The sequence below is a fragment of the Macaca fascicularis genome, chromosome 12, assembly GCF_037993035.2.
Source record: "Macaca fascicularis isolate 582-1 chromosome 12, T2T-MFA8v1.1".
NCBI lineage: Eukaryota > Metazoa > Chordata > Mammalia > Primates > Cercopithecidae > Macaca > Macaca fascicularis.
In genome coordinates, this window is record NC_088386.1 from 49,782,497 (window position 1) to 49,796,717 (window position 14,221).

General features: G+C 36.0%; 1 protein-coding gene across 4 annotated transcripts in view; it reads left to right on the forward strand.

Moving 5' to 3' along the window:
- The window catches only part of GALNT13 (polypeptide N-acetylgalactosaminyltransferase 13), a 600,525-nt gene that overhangs the window by 445,227 nt on the left and 141,077 nt on the right, over positions 1–14,221 (forward strand). For all 4 annotated transcript variants that reach the window (XM_065525497.2, XM_045367091.3, XM_065525498.2 and 1 more), the window contains exon 9: positions 338–518. In XM_065525497.2, the coding sequence (XP_065381569.1) occupies positions 338–518 (181 nt within the window). The remainder of the gene's footprint in view (positions 1–337; positions 519–14,221) is intronic.

Sequence of the window (14,221 nt, forward strand, 5' to 3'; positions counted from 1 at the left end):
ACAGCATACAACATGTACAAATTCATTAATAGCAGATTTGAGTAACAAATCTACTAACTAGCAATTAGGTTAACTACTAGAAACTAGAAATTAGTTCATAAAGAGATATGAATTAATTATATCTTACCTCCATAATTCCAATGCTTCAAGTATTTTAATATATCAAGATCTTCCAAATTTGCATCCTTTGCCAAAAGTAAGTATAGTGTACTAGTTCTAAATTTTGCGTCAGATATTTGCTTGAAACATGTAAGATCTGAAGATTTGGCCTAAGTTTCAGTTGCTTCATCTCATTCAATATTATTGCATTATTTACAATGATTGTTCCTTTTCCCAGATTTGGCAATGTGGAGGCTCCTTGGAGATTGTTACTTGCTCCCATGTTGGTCATGTTTTTCGGAAGGCGACTCCATACACTTTTCCTGGTGGCACTGGTCATGTCATCAACAAGAACAACAGGAGACTGGCAGAAGTTTGGATGGATGAATTTAAAGATTTCTTCTACATCATATCCCCAGGTACACAATTCTGACATTTTTCTTTCTCTACAGGAGAAAATAAAATTGAAACATACTGAACATGTGTTTCATTATTGCTGTTATTCTACTAGTTAAAATATTGTTTATTACCATAATATTGAAGAAAAGTGTATATGAGACAATTGTACTATGAAGTAAATTTTGATGTAAAATAAGAACTATATTTCAAACACCTAAATACTATCTTTTTTGTCTCAACCTGAGTATTATGTTGGAAAAATGGAGCAAGCTGTACAGAGAGATCTATATTTATTATTAACTCAAATTAAGAATATTTTAAAAAATATCTTAGTAGGGGAAGGTTAAATGACTTCATACAGAAACAAGATAGAAAATTAGGCAGATATTCAAATTTATATTTCTGAAGAACATAGTAAATTATTCATCAATAAATATGTGTGGAAAATAATATAAGACTAAAATGTTTTCATACTTTAGTTACAGAGAAGTATATGTATTGAAATAGAAGTAAATATAGGCTATCAGTGGGTGGTAAGATTATGGGTAATTCTTTTCCTTATATTTTTATATATTTTCTAAATTCTCTCAATATTCATACATTACTTATTTTAAGAATTGAAAGTCATTAAAAAGGAAAAAATGAGAAAATCCTATTACTGGGTGGTGGGATTATTAGTAATTACATTCTTTATAGTTTTCTAGATATCTGCAATAGCCACATTACAAAAAGAAAAAGAAAAAAAAAAGCTGAAGCATTTAAAAAGGGAGAAAAATAAGGATACAGATGGACTCAGTTTTTGTATAGGCCTTATGGTCATTAGCATCATTATTGTCATTATTATGTAACCCATAAGGACAACAACAAAAATCCAGGCCTGCATACTCTTTCTGTAATATAATCTATTAGCTGGCTTAGAAAAGCCTATTTGATTTTAATTGGCATGCTCTGATTTTTGAAGGTATATTTAAGTGTCAATGAAAAGAGTCAAACTCTGTAAAACATTTAGAGCTTTATTCTGAACCAAATTTGAGTGAACCTGGCCCAAGGCACAGTGTCAAGAGTTCCAGAGAACATGTGCCCAAGATGGTTGGGTTATAGGTTGATGTTATACATTTTAGAGAGACAGAAGACACATCGGTGAATGCATATGAGGGATATATTGGTTTGGTCAAGTTATTATCTAAAGACCTAGAATCAATGGGAGAGTGACTGGGTTAAGATAGGAGGTTGTGGAAACCAAGGTTCTTATTATGCAGATGAAGTATCATAGGTGGCCACCTTAGAGGCAATAGTTGGCAAGTGTTTCCTAGTCAAACCTTTAAAAGGTAGCTAAACTCTCAGTTAATCTCCTCAGGTTTGGGAGGGACTGGAAGGGGAAAGCTCTAGATGCAGATTTTCCCCCACAAAAGATGTCTTTGCAGGATCATTTCAAAACATGGTAAAGAAATATACTTTGGAGTTCCTTCTTTATCTGTCATATGTTTTTATGCCAGAATCAGATTGGCAATGAAGCGGCTACGTTGTCTGGGGTAAATACTAGGGGCTTGTCCCCTCATGTCAAGAAAATTTAGGACAGGGACACGCAGGAGGAGTTTAGGAGCAGAGGTTAAATAGGCAGAAGAGAGAGAAAGGAGGACAGCCCTCTCTCTCTGAGAAAGAGGACTTCCGAAAGGGAAAGACCACCAGAGTCGGATGCACGGGATTTTATAGGCAGCCTTGAGGAGGCTGATTTACTAGGGCCCACAGAATAGTTCCATCAGGTATGCCCTTTACACCGGTGCGGCAAGGCTGGCCACCCCACCCTAATCTTATTATGCAAATAGACTTTCCACTCCACTGGCGCCATCTTGTCTGTTCCTTACTGTACATGTGGCTGCCAAAGAGAAAAGGGAAGATGGAGTCGCTGTTTTGAACATGATTGGCCCAGCTGTGGGCATCTATGTCTGCAGTTCAATTTTACAGACTGCTCTTTGTTAGAAAATGATTTTGGGGGGCTGCTTTTCATTAAAAAGGAAAACCTTACCGAGAACTCCTGTACCCTCACTGTCTGCCTAAGTAATTTCGTCTTAACTCCTATATCAGCGACTAACCCACATTACACAGGATTAAATAAACCCATCTGATGAGATTGTATGGTCTATAGGGCGTGATAGGAACTTGTACGAGAGAGGAAAGGGTCCTAGTTTAGTCCTCATAAGGAAATTCAAACTCTTTTTTGTTTGAGACTGAGCCTCACTCTGTTGCCCAGGCTGGAGTGCAGTGGCATGATCTCAGCTCACTGCAAGCTCCGCCTCCCGGTTCGAGTGATTCTCCTGCCTCAGCCTCTCCAGTAGCTGGGACTACAGGCGGCCGCCACCATGCCTGGCTAATTTTTGTATTTTTAGTAGAGACGGCGTTTCACCATGTTGACTAGGCTGGTCACGAACTCCTGACCTCCAGTGCTCCGCCCCTCAGCCTCCCAAAGTGCTGTGATTACTGGCTTGATCCACCGCACCGGCCAAAACTTTTTTATATACAAGTACCTAGAAGAGAAGGAGCGGAAGGAGCAGTATGAAGTTTCTGATTAAGATCCAGCATTCCTATATAGAGAAGAATGAGGGCATTGTATGTTTAAGTGTGTGATTAGGAAAAGGACTTTTTCACACGTTTTCAAGCCTCTTCTATGTTAAAAAACTATTACCAGGAACACCATTTCATGCATAGATGTATTTCTCTTTATAGTAGAACTCTAGTCCAGATGTTCAGAGTCGAATTCAGCAAGAGCGTGTAATATTCACAGCAAGGCAGTGACATTTATGTAACCTTTTCATTTTCTTTTGATGATACTTTTTGAATTCAAATCATTACTTGTAGAAATATATAAGTTCAAATATGAAAAAAGGAGTAATGGAGGGAAAAAGTGTGTTATGTGTGATTGCATGCAACATACACTCAGGAATATGAGTAATTGAGAATAATTGTAATCACGTGTATTATATTCGTCCATGATGAATATTTGTGAAAAGTACTGTGCTAGTCTTTTGTATAATTTTCCACTGAATGAAAAAGGCAGATAAATGATGGAACCATCTCTCAAACTGTAATGAAATGACTATAGAATGTAAAGGGTGGAAAAAAATGCCTGCTATCTGGAACTAATGACTTTATGTTGCACAATAGGGACTGCTTGTATATCCTGGAAAGTGCAGATTTTACATTACAATAAATATTATTTGGGGTTATTGTTCTTATAAAATGGATTTATTTAACTCTAGAAAAGTAGTTTGGGAGGCAGAACAAGGACTTTTGGGGAATGTGTTGAAGATATCTAAGAACTTCTAAAGGGCATTTATGCTTACGTGTGTCTCAGAGACAGTCAGTGCAGCTAAGCAATGGTAGAATCTACCAGCAATAGTGTGGGCAGAGGGAGGAAACCCCAAACCTGAAACATAAAACAATGAATTGCTTCTCCCTGAAAAAGGAAGAATGGACGCAGGCTGGAAACTAGAGCTGGATGTCTAAAACAATTTGAACCCTGTGAGGATTTCGGATCATCCAAAAACAAATAAAACAGGTTGTATTCAGGAAGTCATAAATCTATTATTTTTATGATAACAATTTCAGCCATTGTTAATTTAGGCTAAGAGAGTGGTGCTCATTTTAATTTAAAATCAAAATCATACACTTCTTTGCTATCCTCTGGAATTTTTTATTTTCTATTTTTCATCCCTTGGGGAATGGGTGAGTTTGTAAAGAGAGAATCTGGTGTATGTGTTCAGGAAGAAGGGGTGGGAACTACATGCATTTGCATCCACAGTTAGAAACTACATCCTTTACTATACTACACATGCATGCACACACACACACACACACACACACACACACGCATATTTATGAAAAACTGTAAAGAGTTTATGAGTTTATATTGAGCTTCCCAGAACTTCCTTAACATGGGGAAATAAATAATACTTGTTCTTTCTAGAAATTCCTCTATATATTTGTTAATTTTTCCAATGTTTTGTGAGATTTCCGCTTTTTACATGTGGGCTTCTACTCTGAAATTGTATTCTTCACTTAGGCAGTATCTCAAACTTCAGTCTAAGTGCTGAGCCTTTATAACTTTAATTCTGACAATAACTTACTTCCAATATACTCTATAAAATCTCACATGCCTACTTTATTGGTTGGCTTCAGGAATGTTTCAGCTCTATCTGTCTTGAACTATCTGGGTATTCTTTCTCTTTGTATTCCCTGAAGTTTGATAACATGGGCAAACCATCGTCACTTCTTACCATATTGTTTTAATTTTTATTACTTGTCTCTATATCCAAAGTAGTTCAGAGACAACTATTTACAATGCCTAGCAACTTTCCTGTCACTTTGTTTAAAAAAAAATTGTTGAATAACTAGAAGAATGAATGAATGAATAACTTTTAAAAGAGAGCCACTTTTGTTTCTTTCTTTCTGCTGAACGATCCATGGCTGTCTGGTTTATACCAGGGAAACTCTTCACAAGAATTGTGACAAGCCTTTATCCCACCTCTCTGATCCAGCCCTGGATAAGGACCCACTGTTAAAAAAGAGGTGAAGGGCCTTCCTCATAAATCTCTTTTATTCTTATTATTATACTTTAAGTTCTGGGATACATGTGCAGAACGTGCAGGTTTGCATAGGTATACACGTGCCATGGTGGTTTGCTGCACTCATCAACCCGTCATCTACATTAGGCATTTCTCCTAATGCTATCCCTCCCCTAGCCCCCAACCCCCCAAAAGGCCCTGGTGTGTGATGTTCCCCTCCCCGTGTCCGTGTATTCTCATTGTTCACCTCCCACTCATGAGTGAGAACATGCAGTGTTTGGTTTTCTGTTCCTGTGTTATATCATTCTGTAACCACACAGCAGGTTCTCCTTGCCCACTGCCCAGACAGAGCTGATTTATCAAGACAGGGGAATTGCAATAGATAAACAGTTTAAGCCACATAAAGCTGGCTGTACAGAAGAGCAGAGTTTCATTATTACTCAAATCAGTCTCCCTAAAAATTCAGGGATCAAGATTTTTAAGGATAATTTGGTAGGGGCGGGGGGAGTCAAGAAATGGGGAGTGCCGATTGGTCAGAGATGAAATCATAGGGTATTGATTGTAGTCTTCTGTCCCTGAGTGGGATCACAGAACTGGTTGAGCCAGATTACCCGTCTGAGTGGTATCAGCTGGTGCATCAAAATGCAGGGTCTGCAAAATATCTGCAGCTATGATCTTAGGTTTTACATCACAATAGTGATGTAATCCCCAGGAGCAATTTGGAGAGGTTCAGAATGTTGTGGCCTCTGGCTGCATGACTCCTAAACCATAATTTTTAATCTTGTGGCTAATTTGTTAGTCCTACAAAGGCAGACTAGTCCCTAGGCAAGAAGGTGGTTTGTTTCAGAAAGGGCTGTTTTGGGTTTTTTTTTCAACATTACACTAAATTCACTCCCAAAATTTGTTTGGCCTGCACTCAGGAATGAACAAGGACAGTTTGGAGGTTAGAAGCAAGACAGAGTTGGGTAGGTCAGATCCCTTTCACTGTTATAATTTTCTCACTGTTATAATTTTTGCAAAGGCTGTTTCAATTCCTCTGAGTTTTCCATAGAAAAAGAAAATTCCTTTGGTTTACATATGTGCTTAGGGTTTTATGATTTCACCATAATCATAGGTGCACATTGTAGTATAATCTTACCCTCCAGGGTTAATACAAAAGTCTAACAGGGCCGGGCGCGGTGGCTCAAGCCTGTAATCCCAGCACTTTGGGAGGCCGAGACGGGCGGATCACGAGGTCAGGAGATCGAGACCATCCTGGCTAACACAGTGAAACCCCGTCTCTACTAAAAAAATACAAAAAACTAGCCGGGCGAGGTGGCGGCGCCTGTAGTCCCAGCTACTCGGGAGGCTGAGGCAGGAGAATGGCGTGAACCCGGGAGGCGGAGCTTGCAGTGAGCCGAGATCTGGCCACTGCACTCCAGCCTGGGTGACAGAGCGAGACTCCGTCTCAACAAAAAAAAAAAAAAAAAAAAAAAAAGTCTAACAGGCACAATAAAAGCAGACAATAAAATTGTCTAACAGAGCAACATAATACAAGAGCCCACAAACTAAAATAAGGTTATTTTTATACATCTTGGTTTTTATATTTCTTGTGATTCCCAATTAATTTAAAGTTAAAAATGAGATGTGTAAATGGCTACATGTGTGAATACCTTTATCTGAGTTTTTTCACAATATTTACTGTATATCCTAATAGTCCTGGCCTATGCTCATTAGCCATTTGGTAATATTGACCAAGTTGGTAGGGTCTACTTATGTCTTCTAAATAAGTGTGTAAATGAAGAATAGACGTACTTTGAAATAGTGTTCAAGAATAGATTTTTTTTTTTTTTTTTACATTTGTTTAGTTTGATTTCTGGCTGTCTTCTTAAGGATGCAAATACTATAGTATCATTGATTTTTAAAGCCCTGTAGGCTGTTAAAGCCTAAGGCAGTTTTTACAAGTAATTGAGCTGTTTCAGCTTGAACCAATCTGATTGTCCTAGCAAATCCTTTGAAATGAAGTTATGTAAGCAAAAACTGCGATTCCCAGAATACCACATTATAAAAAGCAACATTTTCTTTTCCTCTTGGTCACAGGTAAAAAGCTTAAGAACTTTAAGATAAACTATAGTCATAATACTTTCTGTATATTTGATATGCTGGCTGTTTTATAAATAGTGATTTTCTTTTGGGGGAGAAAGTAGATCTCTAGCTGTATATCCACAGGCATGGTGATTAGAATCAGTGGTTTTATATAACACCCAGGTTCTTCTTCCTTTACTTGATGCACACTCTTGTTTTGAGCAGATACATATTAAAATTAAATTTAAAGGATCCCAAAACATACCTTTAAAGGTATTTATATGTAACTAGGAAAAATAGATTATTTTTTCTTTGGCAATATTGTAGTTTGATCTTTATTCCAGTTAAACACAAACACACAATTACAGACTCCTTGAACTTACTTTGAAGGTTAACTCCCTATTCGTTAACCTTTTAAAAATGCTTAAGAAAAATCAACTCACCAAGGGCAGGCTTTGTTAGCAGCATCTTTGCATTGTTATTAAAGTTTAAAGCCTATATGCATTTCCATCTCTTGAAATTTCTATGAAATACTAGTGTTTTTGACATGCTGATTTTTTGAAAAGTACAATATTTAATAATCAGCTCTTTGAATGCGGGGCCTAATTTCTTCTGTAAGTCATGAAAATGTTCCAGGCTGATTTTGCAACCACATTTTGTTTCCAGCAAAATGTGCAGTGTGAATATTTTTGTAATAATCTAGGAATATTAGTTTTTGGTTGGATTAACAGGAATTCATCTGAAAAGAGTGCAGCACTTCTAAAAATAAAGTACATTTGTACCTATGAGTTTTGAACTTTTATTTTTTAATAAATGCTTTTTTAGCAGCAGCAACCATAGTACCAATGAGGAAATGTGGTATGATGAGGAGAAAATTCTAAATTATTTTAATGTGCCATGTTATAATAACACATAATGCATTATTTGTGTGATGCCCTAAAATGCTAAATATTGAAAATAAAGAATGACAGCTATATTCATCAACTGCTTTTCCTTGCTACAATCAATTAAAACAGTTTTGGATTCTTTAATTCTTTAAGGCATTAGGTTAACATTTTTTATTGGTCCTTTTATTGGTATTTTATGGGTTTTTATTTGTATTTTTATAATAAGGATGCTGCCTTACTTCTGTCTTCACTTGTTAAGTGCTTGTTAAATACTTGTTTGTCATTATGGCAAGTAGGAGGGACTATGAACATTTTTAAAATGTTGTCTTTGCCATTAAAGAGTGAACTCTCTACGTGAGCACATGTAATTAGTTTAAATGAAAAATAAGATTAAATGTTTAATACATGGGAAACACATTTTCAAGAATTAATATGATTCTTATGTGAACTGTCTACGTTTTCCTAGATTCTTCCTTCTCACTCACAGTCTTCAAGTGAATCTCCAATTCCTTTCTTTTCTACCTTCTAATTGCTCTCAAATCCATTCATTTGTGTTCATTTCCAGACTCACCTTCATCCACACAACCTCCTGATTATCCTGATGGGGCTCTGTGCTAGTCTGTTTTGTGTTGCTATAACAGAATATCTGATGCTGGGTAATTTATAAAGATAAGAAGTTTGGCTCACAATTCTGCAGACTGGGAAGTCCGAGATCAGGCACCATCTGGTGAGGGCCTTGTGCCACTTCAACTCATGGCAGAAGGTGGAAGGGGAAATGGGTATGTACAAGGAGACGAAACATGAGAAGGCACAACCCCCTTTTGAAGTAACTCATCCAGAGATGGCATTCATCTATTCATGAGTGATCCACTCCCATGACCCAAACACCTCCCACTAGGTCCTACCTTTCAACACTGCAACATTGGGAATCAAATTCAACACAAATTTGGGCAGGAAAAAACCTCATCCAAACCACAGCAGTCTCCCTGTCTCAAAGCTTGCCTACACCTCACCCATCCTTACAGCGCTGCTGGAGGACCTTCCCAAACCAAATTATCACTGGTTTCTTATTTTCCTAACAACTTTTTAATGACTTAACACAAAGTCAAAAGTCATGAACGTGGCCAACAAGGCCCTGTGAGATCCAATCCTTGCCCAACTTTCCAATCTTTTCTTGTACACTTTCTTCCCAAGACTTCCACATACCTGCCATGTGGAACTACATTCATTGGGTCTCCAAGCTTAACATGCTCCCTTTTACCGTGAAGTTTTTCTGTATGTCTAAAAGAGTATTTGAGTGGTTAATGAATGCTGCCACCTTCGCTTAAAGTACCATAATCATCGACCCCTGTCAATCAGATTTGATGTAATTCCCCCCAGAGACTCCAGTGGTTCCTGTAATTTCCCTAATGTAGCATTTATGCATGTTTCAAGTATTTCTTACCCCCACTAAATGATGTGAATAAAGGGGCTATATCTGTTGTATAGTTTTTTGTTTGATTTTGTCTTTAGAGCTTACTGAGCTCCAATCTATTATATTTGTACTATTTTATAACCTATGTCAGAGGCAAATGAAATATATAAGTCCCAATCACCATTACCATGTATCCTTCAAATCTTTTTCTTATGTATTTACATACACATACGGATACATATTCATATATTTAAAAATCAGTACTGTTGTAACTCCTTTACTTCTACCTTAATATTATGCCCTGCAGTGTTTTACATACTATTTGCTTAGAATTGTTATTCCATTTTGTAGAGAAATAGTTTCACATTGCATGGATATATCAAAACTTATTTAATCATACCAATATTGACAAGCAGTTAGGCAGGTTTCAGTTGTCCCTTACTACAAAAAAGTTACAGAAACCCTCCTGTGACAACTTCTTTGTGAACCTGAGAGGATATTTCTGAGGGATGTGGAAGCACTAAGAATGAGAGCACTGGAGGCAGACTACCTGAGTTAATTCAAATCCTGACTCTACTTAATCTTTCTTTACTTAATCTCTGGACTTAGTTTATTTACTATAAAATGGGGATTAGAAAAATATGGCCTTCCACATAAAGTTTTTTGAGAGTTAAGTGAAATATATGAATGACTTAACACAAAGTTTGCTTAAATTTATTAGATCAATGGATATGTAGATTTATATTTTGGTAGATATTGTCAAAAATTCTTAACTTCTTGAAGTACTTTATTATCACTCCCACCAACAATGCTTGAGCACTTACTGTATACTATCAGCATTCTAGATTATCAATCTTTTTGTTTTTGCATATATATATGTATAGACATATATGTACATATTTATTTATAGTTGTATAGATAATTGCACAGATAATCTGTTTTTTCCCCCAATTGCTGCTAGCAATGAACATATTTTGCAAGTTTCTATTGACATTGGGATTTCTTCTGTAAATAAACTAGTCATCCTTTTTATTCATATACTTTGTTCATTTTACCATTGAATATTTTTGCCTTTCTTTTACGTATTCATAGATCTTCAAGTATTCTGTTGATAAATTATTTGCCTGTTATATACATTGTCAAGGATTTTCTCTGAGGTTATTACATGTGTGTTGTAATTTAACTGATATACAAAAAGATATTTTAAAATAATCTAATTGTTGAAGTAAAGTCTGTCTTAGACTTTATGGCTTTTTTGGTTTATACATTGTTAAAACAATCTCCCCTAATCACATTTCATATGCCCCAGAAATATTTGTTAAATGATTTAGGCTTGAGTTGAACAAAATTAATGTTTTGCTTGTTTGTTTGATTTTAGTGAAGTCAGTGGTCTCTCTGGGCAATAAGCATGAACAGAATACCAGAATCAGATATCTTTCCTTATGAAAAGGGGGTTTGTTTGTACACATGGAACAAAAATAAAATTATTAGCTTAACAGTTAAAATTAAAGTTTTAAGTAAATCTATTAATGTGATTATATTATAGTAATTCTTCCTAAATATCTTGAATTGTATTCATGGAATAGAACTAATGAGCAGATGGTATAAATATTATTTGTTGAATATTACAAAAATATTGAATTGCAGAAGGGTAGACCATTGCATCCTCATTGACTTTGATTAGCATTTCAACAATTGTTTTGAATAATTAGGTTCTCAAAATAATTTTATCATAATGAAATGTGGATAGTTTCCAACTATTTCTAAAGTGAATAGAACCTAAGTTCTAGTGTGTGTATATGTATATATATACACACACACTAGATATATATATTTATTTATATGTGTATATATACACTAGATATCTGTAAACACTATATATATTTATATGTGTGTATATATATATACACTAGAGATATATATACACTGTATATATAAATACATATGTTTAGATGGAGTCTCACTCTGACGCCAGGCTGAAGAGCAGTGGTGTGATCTCGGCTCACTACAACCTCTGCCTCCTCGGTTCAAGTGATTCTCCTGCCTCAGCCTCCCAAGTAGCTAGGATTACAGGCACACACCACCATGCCCAGCTAATTTTTGTGTTTTTAGTAGAGATGGGGTTTCACCATGTTGGCCAGGATGGTGTTGATTTCCTGACCTCGTGATCTGCCCACCTCGGCTTCCCAAAGTGCTGGGATAACAGGCGTGAGCCACCACACCCAGACCTAGTATATGTTGATTCACAGAATAAGTACTACCTTCTAGGGTTCAGATACCATGATCATTTGTATATCTTGTTTCTGATTCTCCTTCAAATAAAACATGGATACCTGTAGTCTAATCATTTTTTTTGTATATGCAACTAATGCAATAGTCTGAAATTTTATAATGATAAATTCTACCCCAATTAGATTGGATGGGTCATGATTACTTTCCATTACCCTAAACCTGCTGAATTAGTCAAGGTAGGAAATTACAAAATTTTTCAAATTGGTGCAAATGATCAAGAACACTTACGAAAAATGCATGGATTTTTGGTCAGTAGTTGGCTGAGTTTTTCTTTGATGTAAGAGTACTACATCTGAATTAAATATCATTCAAGTACACATGGAGGCTTTATTATAATTCCTTTCATCTTGCAACCTGTTCTTTGGAGTATCTCAGTTTTACTAGTTAAATCTAATGAAATAAAATTGAATAGCTTAAAATTATATGAGTAATTACACTAAATTTCAATTCTAATTTCTTAACAAAATTGAGGAGATCACTCTGACACTTAGCTACAGTCATATATATAATGTTATTGGCGTAGGTGGTTACACATTGCAGATTTCTTATCTCTAATACTCTCAGTTAAGTCCCCCAAATTAGATATTCTGGTGGTTTGCATTTGCTTGGATAATACTCATTGTTTTAGTCTGATTGTATTGCTATAAAGGAATACCTGAGGATGAGTAATTTAAAAAGAAAAAAGGTTTATTTGGCTCACAGCTCTGCAGGCTGTACAAGAAGCATGGCATCAGAATCTGCTTGGTTTCTAGTAAGGGGCTCAGGCTGCTTCAACTCAGGGTGGAAGGTAAAGGGGAGCCAGCATGTGCAGAAATCTTGTAGGGAAAGAAAGGAAGCAAGAGTGAGGGAGATAGGAAGTGCCAGTTTCCTTTTAACAACTAGGTCTCAGGGAAACTATTTTGGAAACCAATAGAGCGAGAACTCGGTCATTACTGCAAGGATGGCACCAAGCCATTCATGAAGGATATACCTTCACTTCCCATTAGGCCCCTACCTCCAACACTGGGGATCAAATTTCAGTATAAGGTTTGGAGTGTCAAATATCCAAACTATAGCACTCATCTTTGCCTGTATTCCAATGTTGAAACATACTCTTCTTTGCCTAAATTCCTATGTTATACTCATTTTTTTTGGCTATTTTAAATATAATTTGAGTTCACATCTGGAATGACCCAGCTACATAAACTCTCAGGAAAGTGATCCAAGAATGGCTTAAAGAATTAAGAAACCTAGTCTTTTCTCTACCAAATAATAATATAAGATGGATAAACTTCTCAGATGTGCTAAATTGTCTCTTTAAAATAGTCACTTATAAAAACAAAAAACACACCACACACTTTCTTACAGGACATTGAACTCTCAGTGACAGATTATCTCAGGACCCTAATAATTTACATTCCCTTTGGAGCAGTTCTTCCTCAGGATATTATTACAAATTGTCTAGAAAATAAAAATTCTATATTTATTAGATATCTTTATCAAGTGGGATTATGAGTCTGAGAGCACTGCAGTAAATCTTCAATAGGAAGGAATGCTAGACAATGGATCCAAGCTGGGATGAAAAGGTGCATCAGGAAGGCAGGGCTATGGCTTTAAAAACAGAAGGGGAAACGATTTCTGAAGTAGGAAGTTTATTTAACAAATAAGCCTTCTGCCTGATTTTATCAGAAGCACTATTAATGTGGAATTCTTGGTGCCTAAAGGCTGGTGGCTATCATGATGATACTGCCTTGCTATGAAATATCTGGTGTGAAAGGTCTACTTAAGAACACATACACACATGTACACATGATTCGTTAACACATCCTCAGTGTGGTAGGTACTAATTGTATATCAATTGCCTAAAGATGTTTATGTTTTAATTGCAGGAAACATGCACCAAAATTAAATGATTGTTATATTTTACAAATTGATTTAACTGAAGTTTCAAAATAATGAAGGACTTATTGTTGGTTACTTCAGTTCAGCAAGTGAATTGTAAATTACATATAATATTTGCACACTGAATTAAGTTATATTCTAAGCACACAGGGACACTGATAAAATGTATCAAACCAGATCACAAGGTCAGGAGTTCGAGACCAGACTGACCAACATAGTGAAACTCTATCTCTACTAAAAATACAAAAATTAGCTGGGCATGGTGGCACACGCCTGTAATCCCAGCTACTCAGGAGGCTGAGGCAGTAGAATCACTTGAACCCTGGAATCAGGTGTTGCAGTGAGCTGAGACTGCACCACTGCACTCCAGACTGAGCGACTGAGTGAGATTCCATCTAAAAAAAAAAAATCAAACAGTTAAATGTTTCTAATTTATATGGTTGAAAATAAGATAAATGAAGTTAGAATGATACTATTATTATTACTGAAAGGTATTCTGTCAGAATTCTCATTAGTAAATTAGTAAAATTAGTATTATGCCATTTTAACTTTCTAATTGTTTTTATAAACTTTGCACATTCTTAGTGTAACATCTCTGTTGTTAACAAAAACAGAACAATTCA